The sequence below is a fragment of the Lissotriton vulgaris genome, chromosome 10 (genome assembly GCF_964263255.1).
Source record: "Lissotriton vulgaris chromosome 10, aLisVul1.2, whole genome shotgun sequence".
Taxonomy (NCBI): Eukaryota; Metazoa; Chordata; class Amphibia; order Caudata; family Salamandridae; genus Lissotriton; species Lissotriton vulgaris.
The window spans coordinates 909963540-909984739 of NC_141698.1; the positions used below are offsets into that span (position 1 = coordinate 909963540).

Here is a 21200-nt window from a genome sequence, read left to right on the forward strand (position 1 = left end):
ATATCATGAGAAGTGCAAACGTTGGGGTGACATCCCTCATAAAAATCGGCAGCGAGTCCATTTATCATGTCCAATGCTTTTTCATTTTTGGGGTGAAACTCTTGGTAGGCCGCTGCGAAAAGGAGGTGTATTTATCACGGGAAATGTACCCGATTTCGGAGCAAAATCTATCCGTATATGGTGCAAATCGTCTGTTTTCATGTGAAACGTACATGGACTTTGAACAGAAACTCTGGCGTTGGGCCCCAAAGTGTCTACTGTCACTTGGAATTCACCTTGGTTTCAGAGTGAACCCCAACTGAACGCCTGAAACCCCTCCCCCAGCCAACAAACCACTCACCTGCCTCCCCATGCTGGTAAGGGCTGCAGTGAGTCTGTTGTCACATGAAATGTACCTTCATTTGTGGTGAAAACCCATCGAACACCAGTTGGGTAAGGGACGTAGCGAGCATGTTATCAAGTGAAAAGCACTTTAATTTCGGGATACTCTCCCCCACCCCGAGTTAAGGGCAGCAATGGAGCCCCCCTTTTACTGCGGTGGAGTAGGGAGAATGGGCAGTAATTCTTCACACCACCCCAGAACTCGTGGACGAGTGAGAGCTCCGAAAGGAGCCCTTGGGAGAGCTGCGTCGCCCAGTCTGGGCCGGGGTGACTCGTTGCGGGCTGCCCCGGCCGAGGCTCTCATGCCTTTTTGGCTGAGAGTGCTTCTGAAGCTCTATTGTACACGACTAATTGAGGGCTAAATCAAAGCAGAAGTGACTAGATTTGTCGGCATACATTTATTTAGAGAAAATCTTCATTCAGAGGTAATATTGTGTGATGGCCACAAACTTTCATACTTTCATATTCAATAGCTTCAACTTCACTGTATGGAATTTAAGTTATCGCCAACCATTCGAGTCCATATTCAGGCATGTTTGTGTTTTGGGAGTATTACTTTAATCCGATCAAAAGATATGTATTTTGGAAGTGGGGTGTGCAGGGGGGACTCGTGGCATACCTGAGGCAGTGAGGCTGCACATGCAACAGCTCTTCAGGAGAGTGAGTGTGGACAGACGAGTACATCGTCACACCACGTAGCCTCTTGGCACATGGCTATGCGCCGACGTCTGAAGCTCCCACAATGTGTAATCTCAAAGGCAGCCCTGAGGCACTATTCATCTGTGTGCTACAAATATCACATAATTGACTACAGATCAGGTTTAGGTTGAGGTTTCAGCAGGGCTGGCTGTTCCTTTCATCCTTCTGAGGAGGGTTTAACTAAGCTCCAGTGTTGAGTTGGATTAGTAAGTGTACACGTAGTAGGGATATCACAATGTTGTGGAAGTCGTGTTGCACAACATTGTACCCCCAACCTGCATCTCTCAATTCACGTGGCGCTTACACCATGCCAGTGACCAACTTGAAGCACCTTTACCTCTACTTGTCCATTCCATTGAGTGTGCAGCACACCCCAGACTGGGTTAGAATTATCAACAGTTTCATGGGGCCTGCTCTCCATATCCATACAAACGGGATACAGCCCTGAAGAGTCACAGGACCACTCCTAGTGACGAAACACGTGTCTGCTGGTTGTTTGTTTTCAATTCAGTTGTTGCTTTATTTAATAACTTTTTCAAACTTTAAACTGGTGTCGACCACAGCAATATTAATTCCACAAGACTTCCACAACATTGTTATATCCCTACTACGTGTGCCCGGGACTGTGCTCAGTTTCCTGTTTGGATCCTTTGATTCACACAAACCTCTGGGGTTATTGGGTAATTCCCTTAACCTGGCAGCACCGTACCTACTCAGGTCCATTGAAAACACCACGCGCATTAGTCTGAGGGCCATTCTTCCTGACTTCACTAAAAGCCCTACCCCTAGCCTTCCAATCAGTAAGTGTGCCTGCTTGATTTTGCTCCTAACAAAGCCACTCATAGTCATAGAAATGTCTCATAATTTCACTGAAATTATTAAAATGGTACACATGTCAATCTGAAACATTGGCAGCTATAGGTTAGTCCACTCCGCTTCCAGTAAAAATAATTGGGCTGACTTAAAGCCACGTTATAGCTAATATTTAGCATGGGGCTTGCTCTGTCACAACCAGTATCTATGTCCTACAGCCTCCTTCCTGTATCAATTTAAATAAATGTGGAAAAATACTAGCTGTTGCGTCGTCTTTTGCTTGTCACAAAAATAAATGTGGATAAATACAGATAACATGCCCAAAAAATAAATATAGATAAATACAGACGAAAATAGCAACAAACAAAATACCATAAACCGGGAGCCCTACTTATTATTGACTTAGACTTGCTGTCTTTGCAAAGTAGAATAGTTCAAGCAATGCATTTGGAAAATGCTGGGAAAGCTCACACTTTCACCAAATTCCAATTTCCAAAAGTAGGAGCCAGTAGAAATGTGTGGACAATGTCTTCCAGATTAAGCAGCATTTCCAAATGATTTTCTGAAAAGTCTTGAGATGTAGAAGTCTACACCTTTAAAAGATCTACATAAGCCTCCTAGCAGTTATTGCAAGAGGAAAAGGTAATTGGGATATAAAGCCTTTTGGGTGAGCTTAATAGGCTTTAAGAGATCAGGAAACACATGTTTTTAAAGCAACCTGAAGACTTGTGTTCTAGAAGGTAAGTAAGATCCTCTGTTCTACTCAGAGTCTTCTATAGGTGCCAAAGATCATTATTGAGAATTCCTTAGTTCCTGTAACCATACTCGCCCGACAAAAAGCTCTAAACAAAAATCGTGCCTTCAGAAAAATCTAAAAAAAAGTCGGGTCACAAGTTACAGGACTTGAAGGAAAAATTGAGATTTCACTTCTGAAATATTAGAGAAAAGAAAATAGTTTCTGTAATGGTCAATTAGCAACACAAGGACACATTTAGCATGTTAGTGTTCATAGCTATTGTAGTGTAGTTCCTAGTTTCCCACTAGGCCCTGCGCATTGGAATAACATAAACAGTAGTATCGACGTGGAACTGCGGATATTCCAGGCCTCCACTGACTATGCTAAACTTAATTGGGTTGTGTTACCAACTAGCTCAGAGGTCACTGGAAACTTTCTTCTCTGCATAGGAAGTGATCAGCTTCCTTGGCACAGACAAGAAGGGATTCAGCTTTCCAACAACCGTGCAACATGACAACTTTGCTCCTCAGATCAAGAGTCAATCTCTAGGGTCGTGTGAAACAATAGACATGTATTTCACTCAGTCAGTCTAGTGCAGTTTACTTTCACGAGATGTAGAGAATAGAGAAACGGGCGTTTGTCAATAAAGGGTTAACATTTATTGAACAGTCTTTCTTCTCGTACAAGAGAAATGTATTGCCACAATTGCAATAATTGTTATTATAAAAAGTACGTACAGTAAGATAAGTATTGCGAAATAGAACTGTAAAAGCATTGATATGGTTTCTTAGCCATACAATGGTTTAAAAGTAATAAAACATATATACAGTCATATATACCTTAGGCTAACATACTCAACTGGTGCTTCTAACTAAGCCTACCCCAGTGTGCCTGACCTAAGCCTAACACGTGAAAGGGGAGTAAGTAAGTAGCTTTAAGTTAAGTTGGTTTTGCCAAGGTTTGTTTCAAGAATTCTCGTCTAAGGGTTTAGTCAACACCATACCTCTGAATAGAATGATGGAGGATTGGTATCTCCTTCAGGGGTCACTCTCGATATCCCAGTCACCCGCGAGGGTAAACCGGAAGCGCCGGGACTGGATTTCTCTGCACGAGAAAGGCAGCGGCTTCTCTTCAGCGCGTCGAGGAAGGAGGGGGGACAGCGTCCGCGGGCAGCTGGAGTCTGCTGGATGTCTTCGCAGAGGGACGGCTGTTCAGCTCCTTAAGCGTACTGCACCATAGGTCGCGCTTTAGCGGCGATAATGGTATCAGCAGCTTCACCACCACAGGATAGCAGGCTGCAGCGACAGAGTGCTAGATTTACCAACACGGGGTCGTGCAGGCAGCTGGCTTCAGTAGCTCGTACAACAGGCATTGCTTAAGGCAACGTTGGTAATATTTATACCTGACAGGTGCCGGGTTTGACGCAAGTTTGCTGGACATAAGACGTCAATTAAAGATGTCACTAGGAAGTGTTAGTTATCAGTTGCTCATTAGAGTTCCATTACTAATCAAAACATAGCAAGCGGGGATTTCCAGGTTTGCTGAGTTTTTATCTTGTTGAAGAACTCGGAGTGTTATCTAGGAATATCAGATAGTGACTGCTGCTCTGTCATTGCACTAATTGGTCGCAAAGGAAGTGGCAGAGGGAACTATGCTGGAATGTGGCTCTGTTCGTGTGAGGCCAGAGATGACTTTTCAGAAAATCGCACTTGAACGGTTATGCCAATATAGGGAATAAATGGATTTATAGCCGAATAGGGGCATAAGGTCACAGTATCGATCAGGAACCTAGATAAACACGCAACACTATAAAGTGAGGTGAAGAGATCATATTCTGAGAAATTGATTGATTAGGTAATATACATCACATAAAGGTGGATATGCATTCATTTTTGGGAAGAATTGACATATAATGCAGTAAATAATTCTGATGCAGGAAACAAAGCACACATGGAAGAGAGTAGACTAAATTTGAGATGTATTGAAGCAACATGGCAACCCACTGCGAAAGCTTAAGAAGTATGATGGTACCTGATGCAACAAATTATCAAATAAGATTGAATGCAAGGGATAATTTGCTTTCCCAATGCCTCCCATTTTTCTACACTTTATTATCTTTATGATTACAACATGACATTTCTTTTGTTTGAAAATTAAACTCACAATATTGGAACTTTGTTGCAGCAATCATACAGTTAACAAAAATAAAGTGATGTGACCATCCAGAAATTTTGAATGGATTCTCAGAATTTGGTAAAAAAATAAATTAAAACCACCACAACAGGAACCCCTATCATTCTCAATGAGGATAATATCCTGACCTGATATCTACACTGGAAACATTTACTTAAAGTACTTTGGATCTAAATATCAACCTGTTAAATATACAATTATCTTGAAAAATTGAAGTATATCCAAACATTAAGGACTAATGTCAGAAACTCCTGGTTACAGCAAATGTTTCACATGTTATGCTATTGAAACAGCAGGGTGTGGCTTCTGCATTGGCATGTACTTCTGAGAATAATTTATAGCAATAACTCTCCATGATTACCTGCTGTATTACAAGAGAGTAATATACTCCTTTTTTCTCCATGAGTTCACTATGTGAGCCTTGCTCAACAACGATGCCATTTTCAAATCCTGCTATGATGTCAGCTGTCCTCACAGTGGAGAGGCGGTGAGCAATCAAAATTGTGGTACGACCAGCTCTAGCCTTGAAGATAAAACAAAAACATAGATATTATCAAATGAATACTAAGCAATGTTATAACATGTGTGAGATAGCTATTATTAAATCAGCTAGACATATTGTGTTTACTGAAAGTCAGCTTTAAATTCCATGTACCAATGATCCACTCTCAGTGTCAGATGACACAGATTCTTCACAGATTAAGGGCCTCAATACAATGTTGGTGACATCACCGCGGTCTCGGGACCTACCAACTTCTGGTCGGCAGTCCCGACACCGCTGTTACAATGCGAACGCACATGCTGTGGTTGCATAATCCTATTTCTTTATGGGAGCTTGTGCTGCAGCCATAAACTGGCCGAAGCAATTAATCAATCAATCAGAACATTTGTGAAGCGCACTACTTACCCGTGATGATCTGTAGGTGCTGGGGCAGGGATGCTGCTACTGTTCGAATAGCCAGGTCATAAGTAGTCTTTTGAAGGCTACCAGGTCCTGGGTCTGCTGTAGGAGGATGGGGAGGGTGTTCCAGGTCTTGGCGGCGAGGTGGGAGAACGATCTGCCACCGGAGGTCGCTCTTTGGATGCGGGGGACGGTGGCAGGGGTGAGGTCGGTGGAGCGGAGCTCGCGGTTGGGGGTGTAGAAGGTGAGTCATCTGTTGAGGTATGCCGGTCCAGTGGAGTGCCTTGTCTGCGTGGGTGAGGAGCTTGAAGGTGATCCTCCTGTCGATGGGGAGCAAGTGCAGGTCTCTCAGGTGGGGTGTGATGTGGCTGCGGGAAGGGATTCGAGGATCAGGCTTGCAGAGGCGTTCTGAATGCGCTGTAGTCATTTCAGGAGTTTGGCCGAGGTTCCTGCATAGAGGGTGTTTCCCTAGTCCAACCTGCTGCTGATGAGGGCTGGGTAACTATTCTTCTTGTTTCAGTGAGGATCCACCTGTGGATCTTGCGGAGCATGCGGAGGGTGTTAAAGCAGGAGGATGAGACGGCGTTCACCTGCTTTGTCATGGAGAGAGTAGAGTTGAGAATGAACCCCAGGTTGTGTGCGTGGTCGGTTGGTGTTGGTGCTGATCCCAGTGGGGTCGCCCACAAAGAGTCGTCCCAGTCACAGGGGGTGGAGCCGAGGATAAGTACTTCAGTCTTGTCTGAGTTTAGCTTCAGACGGCTGTTCTTCATCCACTCGACAATGTCTTTCATTCGGCGGTGAGGTTGTCCTTGGTGTCGTCGGCGTAGGAGATGATGTTAAGATCATGTAGTTGGGTGACATGGGCGATCGGTGCCATGAAGATGTTGAACAATGTGGGGCTGAGCGATGAGCCCTGGGGTATGCCGCAGATGATCTCAGTTGTTTCGGTGTGAAAGGGGGGAAGTAGATGCACTGGTTTCTGCCGTGGAAGAAGGAGGTGGTCCAGTCCAGAGCCTGGAGCCATGGAGAAATGGGAGATTCTGATTTGAGGTGCCTGCCACATGATGCAGAGATTAACAGGGGGGCACCATAGGTGCCCCCTCAACCTCTACCTGGAGGCCGTGGAAGAATGGGGGCTCTGCTAGGGGCCCCCATAGTCATTTTCCAACATTCTTTCCATGTCAGAAAACCCGACATGGAAAGTCTATTGGAAACTGACATTGTAATCCTGACGGCGGAAATGCTGTGCTCAGGGATTACAATGTGGCCGCTGACTGGGCTGGACTCCGCGAGCCCACCAGAATCCAGCTGAAATGACAGTTTGGTTTCACTTTTGACCACCGGTATTGTATTGCAGCAGTCTAAAGTGAAATCAAAGCTGTGGGTCGTAAAGCCCCCGACAGCATGTCCGAGGCTTTCTGACCGACATCAAAGTAGGCCCCTTAGTATTATATTTTGGTTACTTGATATTCTACAATTTAACAACTTAAGACTTAAAGAAAGATAAACTTAAGATAGTTTGAAGAAATATAAGGCATGAGTGCTTCTTCCTAATCTGTTGGTACATTTTTTTTCTTAAAATAATGCAATGGTTTTGAAATAAATATATCTTATATTTTCAGACACATACTAGTACATTTCATAAAGAACATATGCAAGTCATTCAGATGAAAGACCAGTGCTAAATGACTGTTGCATAATTTCCAAAATTCATTGCAAAATAACAAATAACTGATGCATATGTTTCACTCCTAGACCTGTTTCTTAAGAAAATTTGAAAACTTGAACTGAAATTATAATTATCAGGAAAAAGTTTGAAAGGTTAATAGAATAAAGGTACACTCCTACACATCCCCATCTACTGAAGAGTTTGAAATCAATAGGAGATTTATTTATTTTAGCAACCGACAAACTATGGGTCTGATGTCTGATGTATAGTTCTGTGGAAGGGTTACTCTTCAAAAAGGTGATGTATATGCCATAGCTGTATTACAAGTGCCATTGGAAAAAATGCACTTTTAATACAGTGGACTGTGGAATGTTTGTGCAAAGTAACCCATCAGCCAAACTCTAAATGAGGCCTTTCCAACAGTGACAGAGTACCTTTTATGCAAACTGGATCTCCGCCACATTATCAGAAAGAGGAGACTACTCCCTACATACTCCTCCGTTGGTCTGGCGGAGTAGGAGCTGTTAATGGTTGGCAATGTGTCTGCCAGCACTATTTAGAATAGGCAGACACATGGCCAGTTTTCAGTGCCCATAATTGGCATATAAAACATGGCAGTAAGGGTCAGTGAAAATGTTTAAATGACCCCCATGCCATGCCTGAATGTTCCACGGGCAAGGGGGCCATTGTTTTTTTTTCTTTTTCATATGGTTCTGTCAAATTGACGGATCCTTCTGTCAAATTTACAATGCATTTCCAGGAACCTCTGTGACCGCAGTTCATGAAAATACAAAAAATCACTGCAGGGGCTCCAGATATTTGTAAATATAAAGTAAAGGGTATGGGGGAAGTAATGTTCTCCACCATGGCAATGGTAATTACCCCATCTGCTAAGATTTAAACTAGCCACTAAGGGGCCTATTACGATGGCCACCGTATCGGGGCACGGGACCGACCGACCATGTCGCTGCGGTCCCGCTATTCAGATTAGGTTGCGCCCGCCACACTGGCGTGCGCATCCCGGATTTTTAACATTGCGACTGGTGGTGCTGTAAGCAGCACCCGCCGCAATGTTAAATGCATGTTGTGCATTTGCTTGCACATCATGACAGGGACCACGCGGTGCCTGCCACCTTGTGCATGCAAATGCAGGGGGGTACCATAGGTACCCCCATATGCACCCCTAACCCCCCCCCCCCAATACCATGGGGGCCTTCTACGGGCCCCCAACAGCAAAGACTGCGAGCCTTTTGGAAAGGCTGCTCGTCGTCCGCATCATAATATGGATGGCGGTGTTTTGCAGACACCGCCACCATATTATGCATGTTTTCCGCCTGCCCGGCGGGGTGATCCACCCGCCATCCTAATAGGCCCCTAAGTTATTTTGTGCTTTGAAGCCAATTAGGTATTAGTACTACTTCATTAATTGTCATTTACCTTGCCCGTATTGGCCTGTTTCATCCATCCATGAGTGCCCAACTACACCCTGTTTTTCTAGCAAAGATCAGAGAAAGAAGACTCTTTCCTTAGCCGGGGGGGGGGGGGGGTGTTGCTACTAAATACAATTAGAAGCACTTGCAACCCGTAGGTTTCTTACAAACATCAGTGTGACAAGGAACACCTTATGTTGGCTTGCAGCCACTATAGCAAAATCAGGTCCAATATGATAGAGAAAATCCTATGCAAAGAGCAACTTGGCACCAGAGCAGGCCATGTATTATATTTACTGAGGAACCGTAAGGGCGCTGTGACCAGGGCAGCAGCAGTAGCAGCTATATTTTTTCAGCACGTAGAAATTGTGGAAATGTGTTTAGAGGTTATTATTGTTATTACTGCTATTAACATCAATGTTATTATCATTAGCATCATTATTATGATCATCATACTCATCATCTCACATATTATACACATTTTTCAAAGGTTCCTATTAAATATTGCCTCACAAAAGCAATATAACAAAAACAAATTCAAACAAAACTCATCATGTAATTTTGAATTCAAAGGAACAAACACATGACAATATAATTGATAAGGGTGACCCTTACCTTATCCAGAGCTTCTTGCACCACAGCTTCACTCTGAGTATCCAGAGCAGATGTTGCTTCATCCAACAATAGAATCTTCGGGTTCCTTGCTAGGGCACGAGCAATTGCAATTCTTTGTTTTTGCCCTCCACTTAGTTGAGCCCCTCTTTCACCAACTGTTGTGTTGAATTTCTTAAAAAAGATAACAAACATATTATATACGCTGTTATATATGCTTACTTTTCTTCTGAGGAAAAAAGGAAATTTCAACTTCACAATATCTATCCCAGGTCATTACCTCTCATCAACAATATTAAAAAAAAAATTGTCAGCCAAGTCATTGTTGTTGAAAAAGTGTGAACTCATATTATAGAAAGTGTGTGAATAATGCAAAGATCATTTTGTGCAGGAGCATGAGTGTTCCACAATTGGCATCAGTTCCCATCCCAAAACAAGTTTAACCTTACAGTTTTCACTACACCAAAACAAGGCAATATCTTTCAATATATTATATTGGTTTCTAATAAATAGAGAACACTAAAGTGAAGATGAATTGATATACAACATAGCTCATTTACAAGATATACATTTTTATGTGTATCTTTTTGCCTAGAACTCTATTTTCTAGAAGTTATAAAATGATAAGATAATATATATTTCCTTGTCTATCTGACTTCTTTTTAAATAATTGTTTTTCAATTAAATCCTACTATATTATATAATAATAGTAAATCTGATCTAATTTTCTTAAATTATGGTTGTGATTTCTTCATCACATTTTGAGTAGGTTTGGAAGTAGGTACTCATGTATCTCTCTTTTGCTTCAGTATGACCTTGGCCTCCCCCTGCTCTTCTGGCTCATGTTGGTGTCTGTCTCTTGCCGTTTTTCTTGTTGGCTGCTCACTCTACCCAGACTCAGTAACAACTCTTTCTAGTGTGTGCCATCTGTTCTATCTGCCCCATATTTTTATTTAGGTGCTCCTTTTTGCATCCTTTGCTCCTCTTACTGCTCGGTTTTGCATCTTGGTCTCTTCTGTCAGTTGTTGCCCCTGACTTGTTCAGCCGATTGCTTTTTCCTGCCTTGCTGTTCTCACCAAACCTTCCCCCTCTCCTGCTCTAGCTGAGCCCACCCACCAACCCCTGCACTTCTCTCACTCTCCAGGGCCCTACTTAATTGAGGAAGAAGTGTGACTCTATTGAGTAGGTACTCATGCATCTCTCCTCTTCTTAAGTACTACCTTGACCCTGCCTTGCCCTTCTGACTCATGTTGGTGTCTGTTTCCTGCTGTTTTTCTTGTTAGCTGCTCGTTCTGTCCCCTACTTGGTAACTGCTCTTTCTTGTTCGAGCCATCTGTTATATCTACCCTGTCTCTGTTTTACTGCTCCTTTTTGCATTCTTTGTTCTTCTTAAGTGCCCCCTTTCCATATTTTTCTCCTCCTTTTGCTCTGTTTTGCACCTAGATATTTTCTGTCACTTTTTGGTCCCCTGCTTGCTCCACTGATCGCATTGTCCCACCGTGTTGCTCCCACTGGACTTTCCTGCTCTTACTAAGCCCATCCAGCACCAACCGAGGGTCCTCCAATTCACTAAAGCCCTACTTAATGGAGGCCGCAGCACATCCTGGGCAACAAAAAAGACTCGGACCCTGAGAAGTGAATCTAGCTCCAACAACTGCCAGGAATCTTATGCCATTGTCAAGGAATTCACCAACCCAACAGGCAGGACCCAAACCATCATCCCTACACAAGAACTCTGCAACACCCTCTCCAAGTTCTGAGAAAAAAAATCCCAACATCTACAGCAACTTCGAATCTCCAGCCACCACCCATCGACTTTCCCAGCCTGCTAACCTCATGACCCAAAGACTACCAACTGACAGCAGGTACCCCTATATCCCTCAAGGACACTGCAACATTAATGAAGACAATCCGATCAGGGGCTCCTACAGATCCCTGCCCCCACCATATCTACCACCTGGCTACATTAAGCACTGTACTCACCTACATCATCAACATCTCCCTCGAAACACTCAAGGAAGCTGGAACAGATAGCTAGAAACATGCCAATATCACCGCCCTCCTCAAAAAAATGTTATTAAACCCAGAAGTATTCAGCAACTACTGACAGACTGCGGTAGTTGCAAGCACATTCTTTTAAACCTTTTAAACTCTTTAAATCAGTGGCTTTTAAACTGTATATAAATTTGTTTCATGCACATCGCAACTCACTGTGATTGAATTTGAATCTGGGCATTTCTTTGGGATATTTTCCACCTGATCGGGGCAGGTTCTCCCTCCTGACCCATCCATTCCAGAAATCACTGTGGGGGCTGAAGCAGGAATATTGTGGGACAGCGCACTAGCTTTTTCCCACTCATGGCGATACATTTGAACGGGGCTGCAGCGTAGCCACGCAGAGGACGCTCACAGCCTGCTTGCCTAAGGCAAGCTCCTCTGTGCCCGTCCGCATCCGGACAGCGGCCAGCCGGCGTACCTACGGCAAGCCCGTCTGCGCTGGTCCGCATCAGGACCACAGCCAGCACCAGCCATGCTGTCCGTGGCTCTCCCGGTGCACGCATCCACTGGTCCAGGTCACAAATATTGAATATGAAGATCAGGGACTGTGAGCATACCTTCAAACTTGTCTGCATGGGGTCTCTCCCACTAACAGATTGTCACATCTGCCAATACTCTCCTGTGTCTTATTCCCAGCAATACATCTCTGTTCCATCTCTAAACCCTGCCCCCATTGACTGGACTCAGACTCACTCCCCCCTATAAGGACGTGCTTGATTTATTGCAGATCCCACCTTAGACACGCGGATGAAATTTGGCTCTCTTTCACAGACTTCAAGCCTTCCAAAATGCCACTGCCAGATACATATTCGACATCCCATGCCAACCACACGAATCCTCAGAGAGCTCAACTCCCCATCTAGATGAGCTGCCAGTTCAAACTTCTCACACTTCTCGCACACACATTTAAGTCACTATACAATTTGAGGCCTGCATACCGGCTTCACTCAACTAACCCACCTGACAATTTCCCTCAGCATCAAGACTTCCTGTATTCATGCCCAGTCTCACCATATGCCTACGGTCACTAATACAGCATCTGGATACCCTCAGGGGTGACAAGCAGTGCTCTAAAAATCCACCTTATATTTGAGATTCAGCCGTGTGTCAATGGTTATGGTCTAACTCCATTAATGTCCCAAAAAAGGCACCTAATGGAATTTTTGAAACCTCTGGACAAGTTTCAGGTTGATCACAATGCTCATCATGTTTCTATAGATAAAAAGGACTTGATATGGAGTGTGAAAGAAACTGAAAATCCATTTTTCTAGAGGAACTCTAAATAGGGATGAGAACTTAGTGGAATACTTTTCTCAAGAATACCATTTTTTTTAAATTGTTTTACGGAGTTTCATATAGCGCGAACTTGACCCGGTAACGGAGCACTTAACATGGCACCAGTTGCACTACATGGGGACACATTCATTTCGTTAGGCACAGGGAGATTAAGTGATTTGCCCGGAATCACAGCATGTTCAGCATCATTGCCAAGACTTGAACCCGGGTCCCCAGAATCGAGGTCGACAGCCCTAGCCATTAGGCCAACTTTTCTCTCTATGCCCCTGTAAAGGACATTCAGCCAGTGGATTTTTAGATGTTCCTGTGAAAATGTGCTTATTTTCTGTTCACTTCAAATTCAGTTCACTCCATTAATATCATGGGTCAGAAATATTGACAGCAAGAACATCTTGGTTAAGCATATTAATTTAAGGTAAGTAATATCGATTTTAAAAATATCGAAGTGTTTATTGTCGTTTTCAAAAATATAGTTGTTAAAAATATCGTTTTTATTATTGTTATGTGTTTTAGTATATATTTTATATGTATGTGATGTATTTTTTTGTATAAGACTTGTTTGTATTTTAAATTGATGGATTAATACTTGGTTGTTAATTGATTTTTAATATTTAATTGGTTATGAATTTTGGTATTTTTGAAATTAGTTTCAGGTGTGTGTTGTGGTGTTTCTAGTTGTAAAGGGTGGAAAGTAATTTAATTTTAATGTATGAATTAATAATTGGTTCTTTATATATTTTACTTAATTATCTTGTAATTAATGTTGGTAATTTTCAGTCAGTCAGAAATACTTTTATTTGATCTCGTTACAAATCATAAAAGAGTGGAACATGTTCAATAATACAAACATGTTGAGGAAAATTCATAAATAGATAAATAGATGAGGGTTAAAAAGGGGCTAAAAGATGAAAACACAATATTGTTATGACCTAGATAATCATCCATAGATAATACATAAAGTTAACTTTTATATTAAAATGACATTTTGTACAGTGAGAGGCAGTACTGTAAACAAGGAGACCAGAAATAATGTTGGTGCAGGAGCAGAAGAAGAACGGTCCAAGCAGTCGTAACGGAACCGCTCCAGTTCATTCTTTGGCTGCCGTTTTCCAAAGCATAATGGCTTTACAAGATAGTTCAATGGAGTGGCCTCCAAGACATTGTATGACTGCAGCTCTGCATGTCCGTAGCTGGTTTTTTATCAACAACTTGCAAAGGACCCTTTTCCGAATTTCTAGGAGTGTGGGGCAGATGCATAGGAGATGTAAGAGGCTCTCTTCTCCTTGTCCACACAGCCGGCATTCTTTTGTTAACCATACTTGTTTCCATTTTGGGGTTAGGTCTTTCGTGGGGAATGACCCCAACCGTAACATAGTCAGATAATGCTTTTTGTGTTGTGAAAAGTGTTCTAACAAGTATGGTTGTGGTTTAAGCGACTGATAAGAATGAATCACTGCCCAAGAGTGGTTTCTCTTTGAGAATGCAGTTTTATCCATTAGCTGCGAAATTTATTTGGTTGCGCTGTTTACTTCTTTTTTGAAACCAGAGAAAGAGGTGTTTGTATGCCATGCCCCCTCGAAGTGTAGGTCCTTGAGTGGCAATTGAATTATTTAGCCTCGCTTGCTTTTCGATTTCTTCCCAGCAGGAGTGGGCTAATGTGTTATCTTCTGCTTGCCTCATCCGCCAATAGTATTTGACAACCGCCCCTTGTCTGGCTGGTTTCTAGTTTTTTAGCCCGTATTCCAGTCGAATCTGGGCTTGAGAAATGTGCTGAGGAATTGAGAACAACCTTTTGAAGAAGCTTGATTGGGCTTGGATAAGGGCGGCTGAGTCTTTTGTATACATTATTTCCGACCCATATGATATAATTGGTATGAATTTTGCTGCGATTACCTTTTGCAGATGCCCTGTTGAGAGGCCTTTTAATTTCCTGTGTAAAATTTTGAAGGCGTAAAGAAGTTGTTTTGCTTTTGTTCTCACTTGATTCAGCTGATGTTTGAAGTTGAGCTTTTGATCCAGTTGAAACCCTAGGTATTAGTAAGTTTCCACCTGGGTTATTGGTTTGTCACCTAAGTTCCAGATGAATTTACCTTTTGACCCTTTTTTATGTCGTTTTGAGAAGCACAGCACCTTAGTTTTCTTGAGATTAATTGCTAATTGGGATGCGATGGTATAGGCTCCTAGTTGGATCATTGATCGTTGCAGGCCTATCAGTGTTTGTGATAGAAGGACAATATCATCTGCATATTGAAGGCTGGTGATTAGTGTTTTGCCCAGTTTTGGGGGTTTGGTTAGAACTTGTTGGAGGTGTTTCTCGAGGTCGGCGGTATAGATGTTGAAGAGGCAAGGGGCCAGCACGCACCCCTGTTTCAGCCTGTTTTTAGTTTAGATCTTACTTGTTATGCTGCGCTCGTCTCGTTTTTTTATTTGGACCCATGTATCCGAGTAAAGGTTGATAATTGCCTCCAAAAGTTTTGTTGGTGCCCCCAAGCTTTGCATTTTGACCCATAGCTTTGCCCTCTGTACTTTATGGAATGCTGCTTTGAGGTCAATAAAGCAGGCGTAGAGGGAGCAGGATTTAGCCATAGCTTGATTGGCTAGGTGCGTGACCACAGAGATGTTGGTAAGGGTGCCCATTCCAGCTCTTGTATTTAATGTTGGTAATTGTGTAATTAATTTTAGGTGTGTTGTGGTGTTTATAGGTGTAAAGGGTGGGAAGTAATTTATTTTTAATTAATGAATTATTAATTGGTTGTTCACTATTTTTTTTATAAATTAATTGGTAATTATTTATGGTAATTGTGTCATTATTTTAGGTATGTGTTGTGGTGTTTACAGGAGTAAAGGGTGGGAATTAAATTGTGTTTAATTAATTATATATAAATAATGATAATTATTTGACATTTATTTTGGGTAATTGTTTATTTTTGTGTGTGTTGTTTTTACTTTTAAAGGGGTAAAGGGTGGGTATTAAATACATTTTAATTATTTATTACAAGTTGTTAATAGTAATAGTTTTTAATTTTAAAATAATTTTTAATTGTGTTTTACTGTTTTATAGTTTTTTTAGGTGTGTGTTGTGGATATTATAGTGTTAAAGTGTGTGTAGTCAATTAATGTTTACTAGGTTTTTCATTAATAGTAGGTTTTTAACTCATTATTAATTATGTAAATAAATGTAATTACAATGTTTGAAGTGTTTTGTCTTTGGTGTGGTGTTAGAAAATAAAATAGATACATTTATGTTTTAATTAATGTTTTTGTTTGTAAATATTTTCTAGTTTGTCAGAATACTTTTTGTAAATGTATTTATTATTTTATTTGATATCATATTCGGACATTTTTTTTATATGTAATTAGTATTATAATATGTGTTCTTTTTATGTGTTTAACTTTTTTATATTTATTTTATTTTGTTAATTAATTTTCTTTTTTTATGTGTATATTTTTTTCTAAGTGTTTGAGTGTGACTGGTAATTTCTTTCTACGTTATCCAACACTTGCCCTACTGTTGCATTCACTGGAGTTGGAATATAAATTTCTACCCCTGCGCTATCCAGCACTTTCCCTACTGTTGCACTCACTGGAATGGAATTAATAATTTGTATCTCTCTGCTATCCTGCACTTTCCTTATTGTTGCACTAACTGGAGTTGGAATAGTAATCTTTATCTTTCTGCTATCCAACACTTTCCTTACTGTTGCACTCTCTGGAGTGGAATCAGTAATTTTTACCCCTCCGTCATCCAGCACTTTCCCTACTGTTGCACTCACTGGAGTGGGAATACATTTTTTACCGCTCCGCTATCCAACACTTATCCTACTGTTGCATTCAATGGAGTGGGAATACTATTTTTTACCCTCTGCTTTCCAACACTTTCCCTACTGTTGCATTCACTGAAGTAGGAATAGTAGTTTGTATCTCTCTGCTATCCTGCACTTTCCTTACTGATGCACTAACTGGAGTTGGAATAGTAATTTGTACTTTTCTGCTATCCAACAATTTCTTTACTGTTGCACTCCCTGGAGTGGGATCAGTAATTTTTACCCCTCCGCTATCCAATACTTTCCCTACTGTTGCTCTCACTGGAGGAAGAATAGTAATTTTTACCCCTCTGCTATCCAACACTTTCCCTACTGTTGCACTCACTAGAGTGGGAATAGTAGTGTTTGCCCCTCTGCTGTCCAACACTTTCCCTACTGTTGCATTCACTGAAGTAGGAATAGTAGGTTTTATCCCTCCGCTATCCAACAATTTCCCTACTGTTGCACTTACTGGAGTGGGAATACATTTTTTACCCTTCCCTTATCCAACACTTATCCTACTGTTGTATTTAGTGGAGTGGGATTACTGATTTTTACCCCTCCACTATCCAACATTTTCCCTAAATTGCGCACTATGGAGTGGGAATAGTAATGTTTGCCCCTCCACTATCCAGCACTTTCACTACTGTTGCTCTTACTGGAGAGGAAATAGTAATTTTTACCCCTCTGCTATCCAACACTTTCCCCACTGTTGCACTCACTGGAATGGGAAAAGTATGTTTCCCCTCCGCTATCCAACACTTTCCCTACTCTTGCTCTCACTGGAGTGGGAATAGTAATTTTTACCCCTCTGCTATCCAACACTTTTCCTACTGTTGCAATGTTTGGGGTAGGAAAAGTAATTTTTACCCCTCCTACTGCCGCACTCACTGGAGTTGGAATAGTAAATTTATTTTGCTAGCCAACACTTTTCCTACTGTTGCACTGATTGTATTGGGCAATTTAAGTTTAAATATTTTTGAATAGTTTAATGTTTTACTTCATTCTAGAACATGTTTGTATGTTTCAAATCATTTATATATATATTTATATATGTAATATTTTTATAAAATTTCTAAATTTTAAGATAAATTAAGGATGATAATGTATTCATTTTTTAAAGTAAATATATATATATATATATATATTCACTGAAAAAACCATAGGTTATAGACCATATATAGTTAGGAATTCGCATTTACAAAACCTTATTTTACTCATACAAAACCATTGAAATTCCATATATAGTTAGTTGCACTAACTATATATCGCGCACCCGCAATCCACTGCTGATGATGTCACATATTACATCATTCATGACATGGTCAGTGACATCACTGATGACATCACAGATGACATCTCAAATGACATCACTGATGACATCTCAAATGACATCACTGATGACATCACTGATGACATCTCATTTGACATTACTGATCACATCACTGATGATATCATTCATGTGATAATACGATGAACCTCTTCAGACTCTAATATAACCTTAGATACAATCAGTGTAAACAGACACTCACAGACTGTCACTCATCCATGGAGTTACTCACACACCTAGTCAGTCAATCAAAGAATCAATCACACCTCCATTTCCTCAACTATACAGTTATACAAACTTTACTTATTCAAACATATACTAACACATATTAACTCTCTTATACAATCCCTGATACAAGTTCACAATGATCCATACAGCCACTCACACATTCACTGGCTCTTATGCACAGTTATTTATATATGTCAACTCTCACATGTACTGTGTTTTACATATGTACTTACTTTGACATGTAGCACTGAGATATCCATTCACTCACCAATACACTCATGCACACAGTCAACCGCCCATACAGCTGTTTCCACATGCACTTTTGAAACCATACATCTAGTGAATTAACTGCTCACACATCTATGCACAGAGTCATACACCTCCCAGCAACCCACACACACACTCAGTATCCCATACAAATACTTGGGCAACCAATCAATAACCCATATAGTTACTCATATAGCTACTTATCAACACATGCAACAGTTTACAGAACAACAGACATAATGATGCACAAATTAAGACAGTTTAGTCACTAACCCATGCACTCAGTGAGACACATTTAATCACTCACTCATACAGTCAGTCATGCACCTACTAAATCCTTCATCCAGACACTTATACATCCACTCCTTCTTCAATATGTAAGACATATTTTAACTTTACAGAAACATACAGTCACTGGATGTTGTCATCAGTGATGTCATTTGAGATGTCATCAGTGATGTCATCAGTGATGTCACTGACCATGTCATGAATGATGTAATATGTGACATCATCAGCAGTGGATTGCGGGTGCGCGATATATAGTTAGTGCAACTAACTATATATGGAATTTCAATGGTTTTGTATGAGTAAAATAAGGTTTTGTAAATGCGAATTCCTAACTATATATGGTCTATAACCTATGGTTTTTTCAGTGAATTTTCAAGGTTTTGTAAATGCTAATTCCTAACTATATATGGTCTATAACCTACGTTTTTTTCAGTGAATTTTCAAGGTTTTGTAAATGCTAATTCCTAACTATATATGGTCTATAGCCTATGGTTTTTTCAGTGAATATATATATATACATACATATATAAACATATATCATCTGTATATCTACATATAAATACAAACATAAATGCATGCATACATATACTTATATGCATTTTAGGGTTGTTAGGGCGTTTTCGTGTGTATTATGTTGCTTTTTTAGGGCTTTTGGGTCAATTAAGTAGGGTTCCCGGAGCCTAGGGCTGAGGGGCCGGTTCAGTTTCGTGCGTATTGGTGTTGGCAAGGTTTTGAGGGATTTTGGCGGTTTTTGGTCGAGATTTGGCCGTTTTATGGCTTTTTTTTGTGTTTGCGGGGGGCGTGTATTCGGGTTGAAATTCGTCCCCGTTCCAGTTTATGGATTGGGCTGATTTTTGGTGAGATGTTAGGGAATCGCTGGAACTAGTGTCCAGCCAAGTTTGAAGCGGATCGGAGCAGTGGAAGTGCTTTAAAGAGCAATTTTTGTGCGGAGTAGCGAATTGTCATGTTATTCAATGGGAGTTTTTGGTGCGCATGGAGAAGGTGAATTTGGGGTGTTCCAGTTGCGCTAGAGGGACGGGGCTTGGGTGAGCTGTAGGGAGAGTAGATCGGCAGGTGTGCCGAATTTTTGGGATTTGTTGGCCGAAGGGAAGGGTGTGCTTGGGCAAAGTCGATTTGGTGAAAACGGTGCGTTATTTACATGAAAGTTGAAAAAACACTAATAAAAGCAAAGCTAAAAAGCCACCTCATTACAAACAGAATGGCTTTAACTTAAATGAGGGCGAGATCTATTGCATTTTCAATGCTTGTTTACTTTGGTTCCATCAAGAAGGCATTCAGATGTGTCACACATTTGCCATAAATTCTGAATGTTAGCACTCTAGTTGCACATTAGATCACTGTAGTAAAGCTACTGCTCACCAGGGACGTCTGCTGCTGGTATTCAAAGTGCATGTTTCAGTCTGCATGTCAGAATTTTTTTAATGAAATAGAAGAGGATTTGACAAGTCACTCAAAATGATCCCTAATTTTTCTTTCTGAAGCACTAATCATACTTTCTATGGCAAAATTAACCCCCTCATGTTGTTCCTTTTTAAATTGAGTGTTTTCAGACTTACCACTTCATTCCAATCAAGATGGCTTCTGGTGTGCCATACTTTTGTCATAAGTAAGACTGTTAGCGCTCTAGTTGTTCTTTAGAACACTCTGGGACATTCTGTCATTGGGCTATACTTGGGGTACATCTGGGTGATATTTGGGCTACATTTAGGCTCTTTTGTCTCTGGTGGCCATCTTGCGAGACTATGTCAGCATTTTTTAATGAAATTGAAGAGGGTTTGAGAAGTCACTCAAAATGTGCCCTAATTTTTCTTTCTGCAGCACTAATCATAATTCATATGGCAAAATATACCCCCTCATTTTGTTCCTTTTTAAATTAAATGTTTTAAGAGTTACCACTTTATTCCAATCAAGATGGCTTCAGGTGTGCCATACCTTTGTAATAAGTAGGACTGTTAGCGCTCTAGTTGTTCTTTAGAACACTCTGGGACATTCTGTCATTGGGCTATACTTGGGCTACATCTGGGTGATATTTGGGCTACATTTGGGCTCTTTTGTCTCTGGTGGCCATTTTGGGAGACTGCATGTCAGAATTTTTTAATGAAATAGAAGAGGATTTGAAAAGTCACTCAAAATTTGCCCTAATTTTTCTTTCTGCAGCACTAATAATACCTTCTATTGCATAATATACCCCCTCATTTTGTTCCTTTTTAAATTAAATGTCTTAAGAGTTACCACTTTATTCCCATCACGATGGCTCCAGGTGTGCTATACCTTTGTAATAAGTAGGACTGTTAGCGCTCTAGTTGTTCTTTAGAACACTCTGGGACATTCTGTCATTGGGCTATACTTGGGCTACATCTGGGTGATATTTGGGCTATATTTGGGCTCTTTTGTCTCTGGTGGCCATTTTGGGAGACTGCATGTCAGAATGTTTTAATGAAATAGAAAAGGATTTGAGAAGTCACTCAAAATGTG

At 41.0% G+C, this 21200-nt stretch overlaps 1 protein-coding gene across 2 annotated transcripts in view; it reads right to left on the reverse strand.

The window, feature by feature from the left end:
* LOC147688996 (ATP-dependent translocase ABCB1-like) overlaps positions 1 to 21200 on the reverse strand; it is a 684547-nt gene that overhangs the window by 307892 nt on the left and 355455 nt on the right. For both annotated transcript variants that reach the window (XM_086941883.1, XM_086941882.1), the window contains exons 12-13: positions 9438 to 9608; positions 5184 to 5345 (exon numbers count right to left, since the gene is read on the reverse strand). In XM_086941883.1, coding sequence (XP_086798009.1) covers positions 5184 to 5345; positions 9438 to 9608 — 333 coding nt within the window. The remainder of the gene's footprint in view (positions 1 to 5183; positions 5346 to 9437; positions 9609 to 21200) is intronic.